Source organism: Cherax quadricarinatus, chromosome 94 (assembly GCF_038502225.1).
Source record: "Cherax quadricarinatus isolate ZL_2023a chromosome 94, ASM3850222v1, whole genome shotgun sequence".
Classification (NCBI taxonomy): domain Eukaryota; kingdom Metazoa; phylum Arthropoda; class Malacostraca; order Decapoda; family Parastacidae; genus Cherax; species Cherax quadricarinatus.
Window position 1 is genome coordinate 9,316,666 of NC_091385.1, and position 21,210 is coordinate 9,337,875.

Genomic DNA, 21,210 nt, shown 5'->3' on the forward strand with positions numbered 1-21,210 from the left:
ATAAGTGTCTTTTTCCACAACTTGTCGGTATCACCATACCATTTCCTCACAAATTCTAGAACATAACTTGAAGACAGTAGAACTATGTACAGAAGTTCTACTATCTTCAAGTTATGTCCTGGAATTTGTATTGATAAAGCCACTGGAGGGCGAAACGTCTACAAATAAAGACACTCAGATGTTGAACATCAAAATGGTATACAATACCGACAGATACAGCTACTGACTATGGAACTGAACTTCTCCAGGCCGAGGGACTGATAACCTCAAATTCTACGACTTCAAGGGTGATGGACTGATTACATCGTCTTCACATCTCTACTGTTCCTGCCTACTTTCTGTATTCGACTGAAGAAGCCTACTGTGTAGGCGAAACGTTTCGGAATAAAGTTGCCTAACTGTTGCATATGTGTCTTACCTACCAACCTGTCGGTATTGTATACCATTTTGATGTTCATCTTGTCAGACACTGCAACACATGGCATCTTGGTACAGAAAACGCCTTAGACAACCCTTTCAAGTGAGAACTGTTGGATCTGAGAGGGACATGACCTCTCAGTGGCTACATTCTCACTACTACTACTACTACTCTGCACCTCTCCTTCCGACAGTATTTAAGTCTCCGCACTGTCGCTTGATCTTCAGATAGTTCCTGACTATGGAACTGAACTTCTCCAGGCCGAGGGACTGACAACCTCAAATTCTACGACTTCAAGGGTGATGGACTGATCACATCGTCTTCACATCTCTACTGTTCCTGCCTACTTTCTGTATTCGACTGAAGAAGCCTACTGTGTAGGCGAAACGTTTCGGAATAAAGTTGCCTAACTGTTGCCTATGTGTCTTACCTACCACACTCAGATGTTGCACGTGTGTCTAATTCCTCATCTTTTCGGTACTGTGTACCATTTATATACAAATTTAGGAGTTTGAAGTTCAATGCCCTGGACACCAGAAGGTACAGAGACCCCAGCAAAAGACATTATCTTTATGCTTGCTAAAGAGACGACACAGCCAGCGCTGAATGCTAAGGACGATCGAATACGGTGAGTCAGATCTTCGTCGAGTTTGTAATGCACTTTACGAGTCAGAGAGTATAACAAAGAAAGAAGTGAGAAGAAAGGCAATCTGGATAACTGAGAGAACCGCTTGTAGTGAAGATACTGGTATAAACGTTTGTAAGAGATACCGACAAGCTGGGTTACGGTATGTCGTAGTGTTTGGTTGTCTTTCTAAACCAGTGAAGATACTAGGTATATCTGGCAAACATACCAGTGAAGATACTAGGTATATCTGGCAAGCATACCAGTAAAGATACTAGGTATATCTGGCAAGCATCCCTCTTAGATCCATCAGTGTACGCAACAGTAGCATTAATGTACACAGCAGCATCAGTGTACACGCCAGCAGCATCAACATGCACAGTAGCACCAATGTACACCACAGTAGCACTAATGTACACAGCAGTAGCATCAATGTACACAGCAGTAGCATCAATGTACACAGCAGTAGCATCAATGTACACAGCAGTAGCATCAATGAAGAATATGAAAGCGAATAAGATAACAGGAGTAGCAGGTAAATTCCTCCATTGGATCAAGGAATATCTACTAGCTATGTGTAAGGAGGGTTGGATTCCAGATGGAGCCGCCTTCTTACTTCCACTAGTGGTTCCCGTCCCCAGCAACGTCTTCTAATCGTCCAGCTCACCTTCGACAATATTTAAGACTCCGTTCTCATGCTACAGCTTCATATCGTTCCAGACCATGTTGCTGAACTCTTCTCCAGGCTGTGGGACTGACCACCTTTTCCAGACCATGTTGCTGAACTCTTCTCCAGGCTGAGGGACTGACCACCTTTTCCAGACCATGTTGCTGAACTCTTCTCCAGGCTGAGGGACTGACCACCTTTTCCAGACCATGTTGCTGAACTCTTCTCCAGGCTGAGGGACTGACCACCTTTTCCAGACCATGGTGCTGAACTCTTCTCCAGGCTGAGGGACTGACCACCTTTTCCAGACCATGGTGCTGAACTCTTCTCCAGGCTGAAGGACTGACCACCTTTTCCAGACCATGGTGCTGAACTCTTCTCCAGGCTGAGGGACTGACCACCTTTTCCAGACCATGTTGCTGAACTCTTCTCCAGGCTGAGGGACTGACCACCTCACTTTTCTTCAAGGTTGACTGACTGATTACATCATCTTCATTTCACTACTACTGCTGCCTCTGTATTTGACTGAAGAAGCCTACTGTGTAGGCGAAACGTTTCATCAATAAAGTTACCCAACTGTTGCACGTGTGTGTTAATCTTCAACCTAACGAAGAGAAGACAGAGAACGATAAGAACAGATGTTTCAAGATAGAAAAGTATGAAAATGGGGTTCCCCAAGGATCAGTTTTGGGACTATTATTTTTAATATATGTAAATGACCTGCCAGAAGGGACCGACTCATATGTTTCAGTGTTTGCATAAAAATAATGAGAATGCAAACGAAGGAGGTCAGGAGACGGGTATTGCTGGGTTGTATCCCACTGCTTTTATGGCCTCATCTGGATCCTCTAACACTGCATCAGTAGTGTCATGGACAGGATCTGATTCAAGGTAGTACTTGTCTCCCAGTTGTCGCTTCTTTTTCCATATTGCGCTCACAGAAGTAGTGGCATTTAAGGGTGAAACATAGGCTCCTTGAGAATGCTTGGTTGCTAGTGTGAAACATCGGGTATGGGCTCTTGCTTGCTTAAAGTCAGATTACCGGCACCGCGCGGCAGGGTTGAGTTCTATGGCCCTAACACAGTCTGGTGACTACTAGGACACGCGTGTGTATATGAATGGTATAAAATACCGTCTGTGATGAGGTATTGGAAAAGATGTTGGAAACATGTTTGGCAATGGAGTTGGTGGGGAGGACTATGTATCTCTTCTCGGCAGTGTCTTCTCTGGGTGTGTTGAAGATGTTTAATGCCCGTCGTCTTCAGTCTCTGAAGTGACGAGGATAGTGGAGTTTGGAAAATACTTGTTCAATTATAGTGCAGCAATGATTTCAAGTATCTACCTCCACGACCATCAAGGACATCACCAGTAGTAGACAGGACAAGCTTCCATCCTCTGCAGGGGTATACATAATCCCTTGTAATGACTGGAACAAATTATACGTGGGCGAAACATCAAGAGACCTTCAAACACGTATTTCAGAACACCAATACGCAAGCAGGACTGACGATACAAGGAATGCCTGTGTACAACACCGTAATTCACACAACCATTTAATAAACTACAGAAACTCAAGACTTATCGCCACAGAAGACAACACTCAATACCGAAGAATCCTGGAATCATCGCTTATCTCTATAACCAACAACTTCAACCAGAACAATGGCTTCTATAACATAGCTGAACCACTTGCCAAGAAACTTCTTCATCGCTATCCCACATAAGAACATAGAACACTTCAGAAGGTCTACTCACAACTTGTCCAATACCCCTGCCAAGCTACCCAAGACTCTTTAACCCCACCCAGTGGATCATCAGATGCAGCATTCTCCACTTGACCTCAACATTCTGAACCTGACTATAAATACTCCCGTTCCTTCCACCCCAGGCAGATCTGTTTGTGACTTGAAAAAGCCCACTGTATGGGCGAAACGTCGTAAAGGATCACATTATACTGCATATCTGTTTATATTTCCATTGTGTCGGTATTTTATACCATTTATTTCCATAAGGATGGGTGTAAGACTAGGAACAACAACAGTAATCACTTTTATGGAGATCCCTTGTAATCATTCATTAAATACCAGTATAGTGGAACCTCGGCGTTTGAACTTAATTAGCTCCTAGATGATATTCGAACTGCAGAAAGTTCGATGGCCGAGAAAGTATTTCCCAGGCTTTAACATTGTGAGGGAAAAGTTCAATAGATAGGAGTAGAGAGGGAGTATATAGTAACAATAGTTTCATTGCCGGCTACTTGTTAAGGTAGGGTAAGTCAAGCTCCGCTATTCCCGCCTTTTTTCCCCCACCCCGAAAGTGATAGTTTGACTGCCGGCTACTTGTTAAGGTAGGGTCAGTCTAGCTCCTGCTATCCCTTCCCCTCCTTCTTCCCCCCCTTCCCAAAAGGTGACGTGTGGGGCTCCAGTCCAAACAGTAATCACTAGACTCACAGCTCCCAGCACTACTGTAAGTACATGCCTGCCTTGTATTCTAGTGGATTTATTGGTTGAAAGCTTCACTTTTGACCAATAATAAACTTAGTCCTTTCAGTCTTGCTCTAAGTTGACTGTTGTAATAATCACCACATCTTTTAGGTATTGTACTTATCATGGAGAGTGATTTCTTAAGCACTGGGTAACCTGTCTATCTTTCCAGCTTGGATGACAGAGAGGGTCACCTGCCAATCAACGAGTAGAACTGATGGAGATGGACTAACGTCCTGAGACTTCCCCTTTTCGGATTTAATTACCTGTGCACCTGTATGAAATTGCAGGACGTAACCCATCATTGCAGCGGTAAAGAACCTGCTTTCCTGTCATCGGGATATAATATTCAAGGCTATACTGTGAAGAACGAACTGGTGGGTTGTAACCAACACCTGCGACCCCCCCTCCATCATCAGCAACAGCTACGATTTCAACAACACAGTGTCACCAACACCAGACACCCCTATATATATTAGCATTGAATTCAGTTATCATTCATATTTTTCATTTTTCATTTTCTTTAATGTAGGATTAATATTTCATATTTAAGTGTTTTATATTTTCTATATAATAAAGTGTTTGTCTGTTATTTCTTTTTCTATTCATTAATTTTCCTGAGGAGGAGCCAGCCTTGGTAATACTGTCTGAAGTTGTTACAGGGCTGAGTAAGCCTTCACAAACATTAAGCCTGGTCACAGACCGGGCCGCGGGGGCGTTGATCCCCGAAATCCTCTCCAGGTATACTCCAGGTATCATTCTCACATACTAGATGTTGAACTGACTCTTCCAAAATTCTCTGAGAGTCAGATCAGTGTCTGAGGTCACTTCAAAGCACTTTTGAAACGAGGCTTTCCAGGTGCCAGATCAACCAGGCTTTGATGGATATGTGGAAAAAGACACTTGTGTATATGTGGGGCAGCGGGCCTCCAGCAGCAACAGCCTGATTGACCAGGCAAGCACCAGACGAGCCTGGCCCATGGCCGGGTACCGAGAGCAGTCAAACTCTCGAAGCTCTTCAAAGGTATATCAAAGGTAAGGTGTCAAGTGTTGTCACAACTGAATTTTAAACAAGTCAGCGCGTTCGAAGTCCAGAAAAACGTTCGAACACCTTGTCATTTTTTTTCTGAACAAAACTGTTCGGACTATGGTATGTTCGACATCCAGTACGTTCGAACACCGAGGCTCCACTGCAGAAATTACGTGGATCACAACTCCAGTATTCAGAACACGGGTAAATGAACAAGACATCAATAAATTTAGATAATAATGAAACTAGGAATTGTAGAGGGCGTTCAAAGAAGTGAGAAGAATAAAGGTAAAAAGAACAAACTGTGAACCACCTATCTAAATAATGAACGTGGAAATCAATACACTGGTTGAGATTACTGTCTTGTTGACAATTACATACAGGAGACGTCTGGAGGATCAAGACCTGGAGCTCGTCCTCTATTTTCTAATTTCCTCTAACAGTCCACTTTGCTACAGACATTGAAAAACTAAAAAAAATATCCAGTGAAAGTAGTGTGGGCGAATAATCAATAAAGTCAGACTTTGGTGGCAGCAAAATATCTGGGTAGCTTTAGACCTTTCGCCATCCAGTGGCTTTATCAATACAAATTGAAGGACATAATGAGAAGATAGTAGAGCTATACACAAAAGATGAGCTAATCAGTCCCTTGGAGTTAATGAAGAACATCAGCTCCAAGGCTGAGGGACTGATTACCCCATCTTTTGTATACAGTTCTACTGTCTTCTAATTATGTCCTAGAATCTGTATTGATAAAGCCTCTGGATGGCGAAACGTCTACAAATTAAAGATACCCGGATGTTACACGTGTGACTAATTCTTCATCTTGTCGACATTGTACACCATTCATGTACAATAAGGAGAACGAACTGGAGAAGGCAAAACGAGCCCAGCACAATTTAAAAAGGAACCATAGGCAAGGCAAGTTATGCTCGACCATCAGTATTTACTGGGATGTCCCACTTGTTAGCACTGACATCACTATTGTTGAGTGGGTAAAATGTATGCTACAGTTTAAGCAATTACTTGCCAATTGTAGGGCAGCGAGGAGCTTAATACTGTCACAGGTTGACGTGGCATCATAGCTTCAGTATTTATGCAGGAACAGTAGAGATGTGAAGACGATGTAGCCAGTCCATCATCCTTGAGGTTGACAGTCCCTCAGCCTAGATACGAATTCTGTTTCATTGTCTAAAACTTTCTGTATTCAATATTTATATTGTAGTCGGCAGAACAGACATTACTGTCTACGGAGATAGGTAAATATTGTACTCGGTATATGATCACCGATGGACAACTGAACGATAAACTACGACCGATCCACAGCACATATCAAAGCAAGTATATCTGACTGACTGATCACCTCGTCTTTTGGATATAGTTTTAAAATCGTGTCGAAAAGCCACTGGATGGAGAAATGTCTACAAATAAAGATACCCAGATTTCGTGTGTAATTCTTCACCATTCGTGTACAAGAATGTCTGCGAACATTAACATGCCTTTCTTCTGCAGTTCGTAATATTGTTAGGTTATCCGCTTGGCCAATATTATTAACCTACACAACACGTACCCTGTCGTGCTGGGTATGGAAAGTGGCTCTTGGACCAGCTGCTGTCAGGATTACTTGGCTGACTTTATCCCACAACACATCCCAAGCTTCACGAAGCTGTAAGATGAACATTTATGACTCTCTATGGCTACTGAGGAAGAGGTCGAGACGCATCGGATATGGGATCTAAATGGAAAAATAAACTGAAATACAGTATAATGGGATCCTACGTTTCGCCCACACAGTGGGCTTTATCAAGTCACAAACATATCTGGGGCATAGTCACTGGTAGGCGGGATTCCCCAGTGGAAGTAGGGACTGATTACCTCATCTTCTGTACATAGTTCTCCTGTCTTCAAGTTATGTCCTGGAATTTATATTGAAAAAGCCACTGGATGGCGAAACGTTTACAATAAAGATACCCAGATGTTGCACATGTGTCTCAATTTCATCTTGTCGGTATTATATACCATTCTTACACAACCTGTCAGACACTGCAACATAATGGAATCTTAATTCTGAGGACATGTACATAACCTTCACGACTACGACAACTACTACTACAACTAACCCATCTCTTTGGGTAGGACCTACAAACAGATCTACCTGGGTAAAGTTTATGTTCCTGTAGGTTTGCCAGGACGGGTCCTGACCTGGGTCTTCTCCACATGTTGACCAGGCAGTGGTTCTCGAAGAAGTCTCGGAGTTTGTACAAGTGATGCACCGCTTACAGCCCTATGGCAGGAGCACGGTGAATACCACTTACAGCCCTATGACAAGAGTGCAGTGAGTCAGTAGTGTAGCAGTTAGATACAATGGTCTTCCACGCTCTGGTGTCAGGGCTGGTATTCTCGCTAGTAAAAAGCTCTACTCCATCTGAGTCACTCCTGCCATCCAGGTCGCAACTCGAGTACCAGAGCGACTCAGGGGATTCTCAGGAGGCGAGTTGGATGTAATGTGTGACCTGGGTAAAGAGTACATGAGTATATATAAGGTGGAGAGTTAGGTGGAGAATGCTAGGTAGGCTTCCTGGTGTTAGTATTTTATATCGTTTATCCCCATGGGATCTGAGACAGCAGTTGTGAGTGCTGACTGAGAAAAATGTTGATGAATCAAACACCTGTGGAATAATTGGGAATCTTTATTGAGGAAACGTTTCGCCAGCCAGTGACTTCTTCAGTTGAATAAAAAGATTTCGAAATGTTGAACAAGTGTCTCATTCTTCAACTTGTCGGTTTTTAAACCATTTACAACACGAGAGGAATGTTGTTTGGTAGGGCAAGAACGACTCTTTTGTTTTAGGATTTACACACAAGTTAATAGAGTTGTCAAATATTTTTGTTGGTGGGTTTGGGTTTGAGAAGGACCTGCCTTGTATGGGCCAATAGGACTGCTGCAGGAACGGTGTATAGAAAGCAACAATATTCACAATGATATCTAAACTTCATCTTCCCATCCCCACATCCACCATCGACTCCAGCAAGGAGAGACGTTACATATTTACTAAAATCGATGATCCCAGGACTAACAAGAAGGTAAACACAAGAACTTGACCTGAAGACGACTCACTGTACCCTTGTCATAGGCCCACCCCCGCCATAGGGCTGTAATCTGTACACAATTTATACAAACTCCTGGAGCCACTGCCGGGTCACCACATGGAGAAGACCTGTGCCAGGACCCGTCCTGGAAAACCCACCTGACCAACAGATCGAGTGGCAGCCAAAGGGCCAAAAGGATGCCATCCCTCTGGTGCTCGCTTGGCACTAGTTTAATACACCACCTCACCAGACTGTACATAACGATACAAGACCAGTCGATTGCTTCAGAGGGATTAGCGTTGAATCTCCCCTTTGCGCTTTATCCTCTCTCTCTCTCTGCCTGAGGTTCTCTCTTCCCTGCTCAACCTCAGCTACCAGGCAAGCGGAAACGATTTACAAAGACACGTGAGCAAACACTAGGACATATTTATTTGAAAATGTTTCGGTCCTGGAACCTTGATTACTTCTGTGATCAAGGTTCCAGGGTCTAGCGTTTGCTCACGCGTCTTTCTAAATCAATTCGTTGGTATCCTAATCGGAAACTAGGAGTATAAGGTATACCTGGAGAGGGTTTCGGAGATCAACGCCCCCTCGGCCCGGTCTGAGACCAGGCCTCGGTACCAAGGTATCTTTATTGTGGCTTCCTCAGTCCAGCATAGAGAAGAACGATGGACGACAAAGGAGGAGTTTGGGGTAATCAGTCCCTCAGCCTGGAGTCGATGTGTTCAGTCCACATGTCTTCATAATCAAAACTGAACACCTGCTGATAGGTTGAGAGAATCTCTCTCTCTCTCTCTCTCTCTCTCTCTAATATATATATATATATATATATATTTATATATATATATATATATATATATATATTTATATTTTTTTTTTTTTTTTTTATTATCACACCGGCCGATTCCCACCAAGGCAGGGTGGCCCGAAAAAGAAAAACTTTCACCATCATTCACTCCATCACTGTCTTGCCAGAAGGGTGCTTTACACTACAGTTTTTAAACTGCAACATTAACACCCCTCCTTCAGAGTGCAGGCACTGTACTTCCCATCTCCAGGACTCAAGTCCGGCCTGCCGGTTTCCCTGAATCCCTTCATAAATGTTACTTTGCTCACACTCCAACAGCACGTCAAGTATTAAAAACCATTTGTCTCCATTCACTCCTATCAAACACGCTCACGCATGCCTGCTGGAAGTCCAAGCCCCTCGCACACAAAACCTCCTTTACCCCCTCCCTCCAACCCTTCCTAGGCCGACCCCTACCCCGCCTTCCTTCCACTACAGACTGATACACTCTTGAAGTCATTCTGTTTCGCTCCATTCTCTCTACATGTCCGAACCACCTCAACAACCCTTCCTCAGCCCTCTGGACAACAGTTTTGGTAATCCCGCACCTCCTCCTAACTTCCAAACTACGAATTCTCTGCATTATATTCACACCACACATTGCCCTCAGACATGACATCTCCACTGCCTCCAGCCTTCTCCTCGCTGCAACATTCATCACCCACGCTTCACACCCATATAAGAGCGTTGGTAAAACTATACTCTCATACATTCCCCTCTTTGCCTCCAAGGACAAAGTTCTTTGTCTCCACAGACTCCTAAGTGCACCACTCACTCTTTTTCCCTCATCAATTCTATGATTCACCTCATCTTTCATAGACCCATCCGCTGACACGTCCACTCCCAAATATCTGAATACGTTCACCTCCTCCATATATATATATATATATATATATATATATATATATATATATATATATATATATATATATATATAGTAGGACTATGTATATTTCTCTTCATAAGGTGCCCTTGCATTTATAGTTCTTTAGGCCTATTCTCCACAATCTTCTCTTCACCTATGACACACATGTGCAACACACATGTGCAACACAGGTATTTTTATTTACGAACCGCATCGCCTGCACAGTGGATTTCTTCTGTTGAATACAAAGGTGACTGAGACCCGTGCAACAGTTAGGTACCTTTGTTGGAGTCTATAATGAGGAGTACAAAGGATGGGGTCTACAATGAGTACAAAGGATGGGGTCTACAATGAGCACAAAGGATGGGGTCTACAATGAGTACAAGATGGGTCTACAATGAGTACAAAGGATGGGTCTACAATGAGTACAAAGGATGGGTCTACAATAAGTACAAAGGGTGGGGTCTACACTGAGTACAAATGATGGGATCTACAATGAGCACAAAGGATGGGATCTACAATGAGTACAAAGGATGGGGTCTACAATGAGTACAAAGGATGGGGTCTACAATGAGTACAGAGAATGGGGTCTACAATGAGTACAAAGGATGGGGTCTATAATGAACTCCCACAAAAGCACCTGACATGACCTACTTCCTATTCCCTACCTCCCCACTTTCTATCTCCCCACTCCCTACCTCCCCACTTTCTATCTCCCCCACTCCCTACCTTCTCACTTTCTATGTCCCCACTCCCTACCTCCCCATTCCCCATCATCTCCCCACAAAGGCTAACTGATTCGTCCCGATCGTTTACAAGCATCTTGCTGCTAATCCGGGATTTCTGATAGAGCTTAAATCCGCGAGTGTCCGGCGCGTCAATTAAATCCCCGGGAGCACTTTGATGTTCCGCTCTCTCCCTCTCTCTCTCTCTCTTCTCAATTAATTTTCACACCTGTGCAATTAGTGTAATCACGCGGCGGACCCAGCACGCCACCTGGTAATTGACTATTGTCTTCATCTCTCTCTCTCCCTTTCTCCCTCCCTCCTCTCTCTCTCTCGTTATCGAAGCCTATTTATATCCCCTTTAATTATGTCTATCCTTCACTTGTATGCCTCATTACGTCTCCTCTCATTCTACGTCTTTCAAAACAGTGGAAATTCCAACTACCTCACTCCAGCCACGTCTTAAAGATTTCTCAGACAATGGATTAATTTCGTTATTCTTATTTATGATCTCCGGTGCATTTATGTCAATGCTGTAGTTTAAAGTTGTGATGTGATGGTTTAAGAAACCAGTGGCTTCTTCAGTCCAGAACAGAGAAGAATGGTGAAAGATGAGAATGAGGTAATCAGTCCCTCAGCCTGGATCTGTCCATCAGTCAAGACTGATGATACACATGTGTCTAATTCCTCATCTTACCGGTACTAAACACATCTGATATAGAATACAGCAGTATTCCAGCCTGAAGATAAGTGACTAAAAGAACATAAATATTGACTTGGTATCTCATGTTCTGAAGATTCTTGTCACCCATCCTATCATATTCCTTCCGGCCGTGATAAAAAAATATTGTAAACCTTTTTCATGAAATGCTATGACATTCTCACTCCCAGGTCTCTCACACCGAGCTTCCTCTGTTCTGAAAATTCATGTCTATCTTGTACGTTCAGTCTGCATTTCCTCAATTTTTTCCATAACAGAGAAACTGAAATTTGTTCTCATTAAACATTATATTGTCGTCAGTGGCCCACTGGAAGACTTGGTTAATCTCTTAGAAGATTTAGTGTGGCCTCGAGGGATGCCACTCTCGTATAAATTCTACCAACATCATAAAAAGAAACACTGCAGCAGGCCTACTGGCCCATACTTAGCAATACCTTGACAAACCCAAACCCACTAAAAGAAATATTCACCCGTTATCAACTTTACCCAAAGAATTATTCAGGGCTATCTTATATTTCTCATTACACTGGATATAAGAGTGAGAAAAGCAGGTTTCTGGTACTTATATATACAAAATTCAATAGATAACTCTGATATGTTGATAAATTAGACACGTGTTCAACACTTGGGTATCTTCAAAGATGCCCGAGTGTTGAACTTGTGTTTAATTCATCTACTTGTTGGTTCTCTAAAGCTCTGATATAATCGCGAACTCGGTGGAAGAGGCGCAACATCCTATCATTTTCCTTCTGGCTGTGATAAAAAAAAAATATATTGCAAACCTTTTTCACGAGATGCTATGACATTGTCACTCCCAGGTCTCTCACACCGAGCTTCCTCTCCTCTGGAAATTCATGTTTGTCTTGTACTTTCAACCTGAGGCACTGCTGTGTTTTCCACAGATTACACTGCCTACCGTGACTCCTAAGTCCTGTACACGTTCTTGCAATGTTGAACAAAAATACACAATACAATGACTGGAACAAATCACAAATAATCTGCACATAGACTAAAATTTGTGACGACGTTTCCCTATATCTTGATACAGGTCGGACCGAAACGTCGTCGTGTCTCATTCTCCAAGCTGTAACCAAGTTGTATACGGTTTGGCTTGGAAGCCAGAGAGTTATTTTTATCCCCACTATTAAGTAAAACTTTGCATTTTTCAAATTAATAATCTACGTATGCCACTTTTAGCATCATAACTTGATCTAAAGCATCCTGAAGTTCACTCGTTTCCTTTTCTAACTTGGTAATAATCACCTTTTTCCACCCTCCAGCACTTACAGCGCCTGACCTGACCCAACATATATACTCTTCTTTCTGTTCCGTATTGGATTGATAAAGTCACTAGGTGTCGAAACCTCTCGTTAATAACTGCCCGAGTTACCGTATATGTGGATTTCGTATAAAAAAACACGTACTTCATTCGGTTACCCATCCACTATCATCGTAATCATTGACTGTAAACATTGGGTTCTAAGGGTCAACATCAGCCTGTATACAATTTACTGGGATAAACAGCAATGATGTTAGGTAAATGGCCATGAATACAGCACTGGCCAGTGCTATTCATCCCCCAAGTGAACATTCCACCCCATTCCACCTATCACAAGCTTTACAAATAATCGTAATATAGCTGTAGCTAATCCTCCATCTTATCGTAAGATTTAACAAACCTTAGCTACCTCTGTACTGTGAACACACATGTGTGGTATTAATTCTATACTTCTGTATTCTGCTACGTTCTGACATATAGTGTAGGATTGTGTTTATCTTCTCCATACACTATACACTGAACATGTCTTAGCTAATTCAACCCTCTTTCAATATTCTAATCATTTTCGATTTTCTAAGAAGCTTTTGTCACTGATCTTCTAGATTTGTGTGTGCACCAAATGGCGTGTGGCTCATTGGTAATGCTTTCACCACACAAGCGAAGGATCCGGGTTCGATCCTGTTCACCTAGCAGTGTGATAGCTGGGTGTCGGCCGACTGTTGTGAGTCACAGGGAAAGAGGACCACAATACCGCAGTGGGAATTAACCGCACTGGCTTTCATGCATTATCCTTGGTTAATAACTCACGAGTTAATTATCCGAATAATGCCGCCTCCTTCTCTTCTTCTTTACCCTTTTATTTCTTCTCTTTTAAGTTTCTTCTTTTCTTTACATTTTCGCACGCAGTGAATGCCAAAACGCGATTTTTACTGAGTTCGTCTCTATAGAGTATAAGCAATTTTCTTATTTTGACAGCTAGCAAGAGCTGCTTGCACTTGACAGTGACAGACCAATTTGGCAACGATTCGATTAATATAAGAGAATCATAAATCATATTACACACAACTTAGGGCCCATCACAAGAAAATCTTTCACTGGCTGGGCTCGATACGGCGTAGGCTCTCAGTGGCCCTATAAGATTTGACATGCGGCGTAAGCTGTCCGATGCCCTTTAAATCTAAACATAACATGCAAGCTGTTTGTAGCTCTATAAGCCCAAACATACGGTGTAAGCTGTCACTGACCCTATAAACCCAAACATACGGTGTAAGCTGTCACTGACCCTATAAACCCAAACATACGGCGTAAGCTGTCAATTACCCTATAAATCCAAACATACGGTGTAAGCTGTCACTGACCCTATAAACCCAAACATACGGCGTAAGCTGTCACTGACCCTATAAACCCAAACATACGGCGTAAGCTGTCAATGACCCTATAAACTCAAACAAGACGATAGATTAAGAATTACCTTCAATAAAACTTAAGCAAGCAGACTGACAGTGAGGTTCTTACCTTTGAGGTGTGAGGTTGAGTCATGTGGCCGCGTAGTGAGGTTGAGAGGTTCATCACTACGCCCACACACCTCCCACCCCAGGATATCCGAAATCCTGTGAGGTGTGGGAGACTTGGGAGAGATGCTGTAGACGTGTGGGTGCCACGTACGGAACAAGGGCGTGACGCTGTGGAGGGTGGACTGGCTGATGGGCGTGGGCGGCTGAAGGATGTGAGTGTGTGAGGGCGTGGGCGGGAGTGCGGGTGACTTTGATGGGGGCTCGGGGGACGGAAGGGAGCTGGAGGGGGTGAGGGAGAGTCCCCCAACACTGCCGTTCATGTTGAAGGCTCCAACAATGTTGTTGTTGGTGGGGGACTTGGCTTCTGTAGTGGGCTCCCCGCCCGCCCCTGACATTACCTCGAACATGGAGGCGGAGGTGAGGGAGGCAGGGAGAGAACAGCAGGAGATGGGGGAGGCAGGGAGAGAACAGCAGGAGGTGGTGGAGGCAGGGAGAGAACAGCAGGAGGTGGTGGAGGCAGGGAGAGAACAGCAGGAGGTGGGGGAGGCAGGGAGAGAACAGCAGGAGGTGAGGGAAGGAGGGGAAAAGCAGAAGCAGGAAGCAAGGGAGAGGGGAGAGTGAACAGTAGCAGGAGGTGAGACGAGGCAGGAGGCAGGAAGGAGGGGAACTGCAACAGCAGGATGTGAGGGAGACTGTAAACTAACAGGAGAAGGAACAGAGACGAGGCAGGATAAAGGAGCCAGCAGGAAAAGAATAAGCACTAAGAGAGAAAGAGGAGGGAGGAGCAGCAATACGTGATTGACTTTCTTTATCTTCGTTACAAAGAAATGAAAAAGGAGATAGAAATACGAAATAAATATGAAACAAGACGTAGAAGAGTTGAAGATGGAAATCAGCCAACAAAAGAGGAAAGGAAGAGAATGAGAGGTAAAGACGGAAGAGGGGTGAAGAAGCTATGGTCACCCACCCAACACCTGCACAAAACACCTGTACCTCCGCTCCAGTTGCGATCTTTCAAGCAAAGTTCCACCTCAGAGATCCACTAATTGGTGCAATCAGTGTTACTTCCACTAATTGCTTGTTCAACGAATCTTTAGAGGCTGGATCCCGTGTGTGTGTGTGTGTGTGTGTGTGTGTGTGTGTGTGTGTGTGTGTGTGTGTGTGTGTGTGTGTGTGTGTGTGTGTGTGGGGAGAGAGAGGTATGGGACTTCTCAGGCAGCCAGCCAACACAGACAGTTCGCTGATCCTTCAGTGAGGTCGGTCGATGCGAAGAAACCTGTAGTGAGGAGAGGCAGAAACAGTGTCGTTTAGTGTGGGATGTTGTCTTAGAAGTGATGCATCCCAGCCCTGCCTCACCCCCTCCCAGCCCTGCCTCACCCCCTCCCAGCCCTGCCTCACCCCCTCCCAGCCCTGCCTCACCCCCTCCAAGCCCTGCCTCACCCCCTCCCAGCCCTGCCTCACTCCCTCCAAGCCCTGCCTTACCCCCTCCCAGCCCTGCCTCACCCCCTCCCAGCCCTGCCTCACCCCATCCCTGCCGTGCCTCACCCCCTCCCAGCCCTGCCTCACCCCCTCCCAGCCCTGCCTCACTCCCTCCAAGCCCTGCCTCACCCCCTCCCAGCCCTGCCTCATTCCCTCCCAGCCCTGCCTCACCCCCTCCCAGCCCTGCCTCACCCCCTCCCAGCCCTGCCTCACTCCCTCCAAGCCCTGCCTCACCCCCTCCCAGCCCTGCCTCATTCCCTCCCAGCCCTGCCTCACCCCCTCGCAGCCCTGCCTCACTCCCTCCAAGCCCTGCCTCACTCCCTCCAAGCCCTGCCTCACCCCCTCCAAGCCCTGCCTCACCCCCTCCAAGCCCTGCCTCACCCCCTCCCAGCCCTGCCTCACCCCCTCCCAGCCCTGCCTCACCCCCTCCCAGCCCTGCCTCACTCCCTCCAAGCCCTGCCTCACCCCCTCCCAGCCCTGCCTCACCCCCTCCCAGCCCGGCCTCGCCCCCTCCCTCTCTGTCTCTCATCATATTTTACAACGCTTAAATTTACAAAGTTACAAGCTGTTACCTACATCAGCTTAACTGAAAGCTTTACCCAACATCACCTTTCTAAAAAAAATTGAACACATTTTCCCGTCATCATTCTCTCTCTCTCTCTCTCTCTCTCTCTCTCACGAGAATAACTAATTCTTAGGAAAATAACATCACATACGATATTTCCTCCAGTCTATCACATTGAGGTATTTTCTTCATCATTTTGTTAGGTTCTAACATCCTAATCGAGGTCAGGGGGGGGGGTTCGAACCGGTGGGATGGTGTTGGCTCACTAAGAGGGGTATTAAGGCTGCAATCCACATAGATTCTAGCATCAAACATTCTTTAAATCCTGAGGAAAGGATATAGGTATACTAAATACACACCTCCAGGTGTATATACACTGAGAATACACACCTCCAGGTGTATATACACTGAGAATACACACCTCCAGGTGTATATACACTGAGAATACACACCTCCAGGTGTATATACACTGAGAATACACATCTCCAGGTGTATATACACTGAGAATACACATCTCCAGGTGTATATACACTGAGAATACACACCTCCAGGTGTATATACACTGAGAATACACACCTCCAGGTGTATATATACTGAGAATACACACTTCCGGGTGTATATACACTGAGAATACACATCTCCAGGTGTATATACACTGAGAATACACATCTCCAGGTGTATATACACTGAGAATACACACCTCCAGGTGTATATATACTGAGAATACATACCTCCAGGTTTATATACACTGAGAATACACACCTCCAGGTGTATATATACTGATAACAGATATCTCCAGGTGTATATACACTGAGAATACACACCTCCAGGTGTATATATACTGAGAATACACACCTCCGGGTGTATATACACTGAGAATACACACATCCAGGTGTATATATACTGAGAGCACATACCTCCAGGTGTATATACACTGAGAATACACACCTCCAGGTGTATATACACTGAGAATACATACCTCCAGGTGTATATACATCGAGAATACATACCTCCAGGTGTATATACACCGAGAATACATACCTCCAGGTGTATATACACCGAGAATACACACCTCCAGGTGTATATTTACTGAGAATACACACCTCCAGGTGTATATACATTGAGAATACACACCTCCAGGTGTATATTTACTGAGAATACACACCTCCAGGTGTATATACACCGAGAATACATACCTCCAGGTGTACATACACTGAGAATACACACCTCCAGGTGTATATTTACTGAGAATACACACCTCCAGGTGTATATACATTGAGAATACACACCTCCAGGTGTATATACACTGAGAATACACACCTCCAGGTGTATATACACTGAGAATACACACCTCCAGGTGTATATACACTGAGAATACACACCTCCAGGTGTATATACACTGAAAATACACACCTCCAGGTGTATATACACTGAGAATACACACCTCCAGGTGTATATACACTGAGAATACACACCTCCAGGTGTATATACTCTGAGAATACATACCTCCAGGTGTATATACACTGAGAATACACACCTCCAGGTGTATATACACTGAGAATACACACCTCCAGGTGTATATACACTGAGAATACACACCTCCAGGTGTATATACACTGAGAATACACACCTCCAGGTGTATATACACCGAGAATACATACCTCCAGGTGTATATACACCGAGAATACATACCTCCAGGTGTATATACACCGAGAATACATACCTCCAGGTGTATATACACCGAGAATACACACCTCTCAGCACCGTGTACACACACACACACACACACAAAACACACAAAAACACACACACACAAAACACACATACAAAACACACACACAAAACACACATACAAAACACACACACAAAACACACACAGTGGAGGCAGAATCCATACATAGCTTTAAGCAGAGGTATGATAAAGCTCACGGCTCAGGAAGAGGGACCTAGTAGCGACCAGTGTAGAGGCGGGGTCAGGAGCTTGGGCTCGACCCCTGCAACCTCAACTAGGTGAGTACAACTAGGTGAGTACACGCGAGCGAGCGCGCGCGCGCACACACACACACACACACACACACGCACACACACACACACACACACACACACACACATACATACACACATACACACACACACATATACATACACACACACACACACACACACACAAACACACAAACACACACAAACACACATACACACACACCGGAGGATGGAAATTTCTCCTCGTTCCTTAGAACACTTTAAACCACTTGGCACTTTATACCATCTAGCACTTACACCACTTAGCACTTTACACTTAGTTGGCATTTTATACCACTTAGTAATTACAGCACTTATTTTGCACTTAATACCACTTAGTACTTAACCACTTAGCACTTTATACCACTTAGTACTTAACCACTTAGCACTTTATACCACTTAGTACTTAACCACTTAGTACTTAACCACTTAGCACTTTATACCACTTAGTACTTAACCACTTAGCACTTTATACCACTTAGTACTTAACCACTTAGCACTTTATACCACTTAGTACTTAACCACTTAGCACTTTATACCACTTAGTACTTAACCACTTATCACTTTATACCACTTAGTACTTAACCACTTAGCACTTTATTCCACTTACAACTTACAGCACGTAACACCTTACACCACTTAGCACTTTAATATCAGCGAAACAATACTCGGGAATTATATATATCAATATACAAGGGATCAGAATTATTACATATACAACACCTTTAAAAGAGAGACGAACCACGGATTTTACAAGCGTCAGCTTAGTCAGCTTAGACAAGCATCGTGGGACACACATTCTTAACGTCAAGCTTTCAGTGACTCACGAAGCCGTAATAGCACAACTGTAAACAAACTACGGAATATATGGAGTTTAAACTCATGGTTGAATCTCATGTCTTCGATCATTGTGACATCTTGGTGTCTCACCTGACCAAAAGTAAACAATGAAAATAGAAAGAATTCTAGGACAACCATGTGACTGATGGTACGAACGCCAGATCATAGATGGCGCTGACATGTACTCACCCTAAGACTGGAAGAACGGTACGGTATGACCCTGAATTCCGAAGCGTGCAGTTGATTTTGTTAAAATAAATGGTACGAAATTACAGTAAGGCATTTCTGCAATATACGAAAAACGCAAAATATACCGCATTGTACTGACGTATGTAAACATCTTAAGTTTGCTTGAAACATATGAAAAAAAATTAATATAAATTCAGATTTACTCCTGTAAACCATTTTTGGCGTTTCGTGGCCTAATTTCTAGGTCTATTGTGTATCCATATGCTCTTGTGCTACCATCCGCAGGATGGATATGTGGTGCACAATAAACTAGCCACTACCATTCATAGGATAGATATGGGATGGGCAATGAACTAGCCACTACCCTCCACATGCTGGATAAGAGGTACACAAACTAGCCACTACCCTCCACATGATGGATAAGAGGTACACAAACTAGCCACTACCCTCCACAGGATGGATATAAGGTACACAAACTAGCCACTGCCATCCACATGCTGGATATAAGGTACACAAACTAGCCACTACCCTCCACATGCTGGATATAAGGTACACAAACTAGCCACTGCCATCCACATGATGGATAAGAGGTACACAAACTAGCCACTACCCTCCACATGCTGGATATAAGGTACACAAACTAGCCACTACCCTCCACATGCTGGATATAAGGTACACAAACTAGCCACTGCCATCCACATGATGGATATGAGGCACATAATAAACTAGCCTCTTATCCGCTAAATCTAAATCTGCTAGTTTTGCCTCACCCCGATATTGATCTAATAAGTAATGAAACAAGATCTGTTAACCTTGCCAGTATGAATAGAAGAACACAAGTATATACACACTTACACTTAAGAAATATTTATCTAATAAAAATATCTGTAAAGGAGATACTAAGTGGTTCAAGTGTTGACAAGTGTTGCAGTTATGACTGGCAGACATATTCTTCTAATTAGAACATAAATCAAATTGCTAGACAGTAGGGCTCGGAACGGCGTAAGCTGTCAGTGGCCCTATAAACTGTCAACAAGAAGCCAGATTCAATTGAGAAGGTTATTAGTATAATCAAGGGGGAAGCGCTAAACCCGGAGGATTATACAGCGCCTGGGGGGGGATGTGGAAGGCATTCAGGCTTAATTCGGGAAACTGAAGCACAGATCCAATTCCCTAATCAAGAGCCCCCCCCACCAACATCAAGGAACCTTCCTTGAGGGGTCAGTCACAAAGAGAGCCGGACTGTATCCTCCTCTGACTTAAAAGTTACTCGGACGAACAAAATATTACACTAACTCATTAATAATAATAATAACAATGATTATTATTAAAAAGTTTGTTGAAATATATATGTCGTGCCGAATAGGCAGAACTTGTGATCTTGGCTTCAATAACAACGTTCATCTTGCCATATAGGACATGTGAAAATTTGTGTATGCAATAATTTCGCCAAAATCATTCTGAACCTAACGAAAAAAATATATTTCACTGTGTTTGTTTAGTATTAAATTACTGTAAACAAATCTAAAATATATTTATTTGGGTTAGGCTAAAATAAATTGTTCTTGTTATGATAAGGTTAGGTAAGTTTTCTAAGATTCTTTTGGAGCAAAATTAATTTTTTTTACATTAACATTAATGAAAAAAATATATCTTTAAACGTATAAGAGAAAATTTTAGAAAGGACTTAATTTTAAACGCGTTCTTGCTAATTGACCAGTTTTACTTATTCGGCACCACACACACACACACACACACACATATATATATATATATATATATATATATATATATATATATATATACCGGGAGCAAGGGGCTAGTAACCCCTTCTCCCGTATAAATTACTAA

The 21,210-nt window shown here is 43.6% G+C and overlaps 1 protein-coding gene across 2 annotated transcripts in view; it reads right to left on the bottom strand.

The window, feature by feature from the left end:
- LOC138855433 (homeobox protein Hox-A3-like) overlaps positions 1 to 21,210 on the bottom strand; it is a 914,101-nt gene that overhangs the window by 410,473 nt on the left and 482,418 nt on the right. For both annotated transcript variants that reach the window (XM_070104759.1, XM_070104758.1), the window contains one exon: positions 14,266 to 15,540. In XM_070104759.1, coding sequence (XP_069960860.1) covers positions 14,266 to 14,671 — 406 coding nt within the window. In that variant the 5' untranslated portion in view covers positions 14,672 to 15,540. The remainder of the gene's footprint in view (positions 1 to 14,265; positions 15,541 to 21,210) is intronic.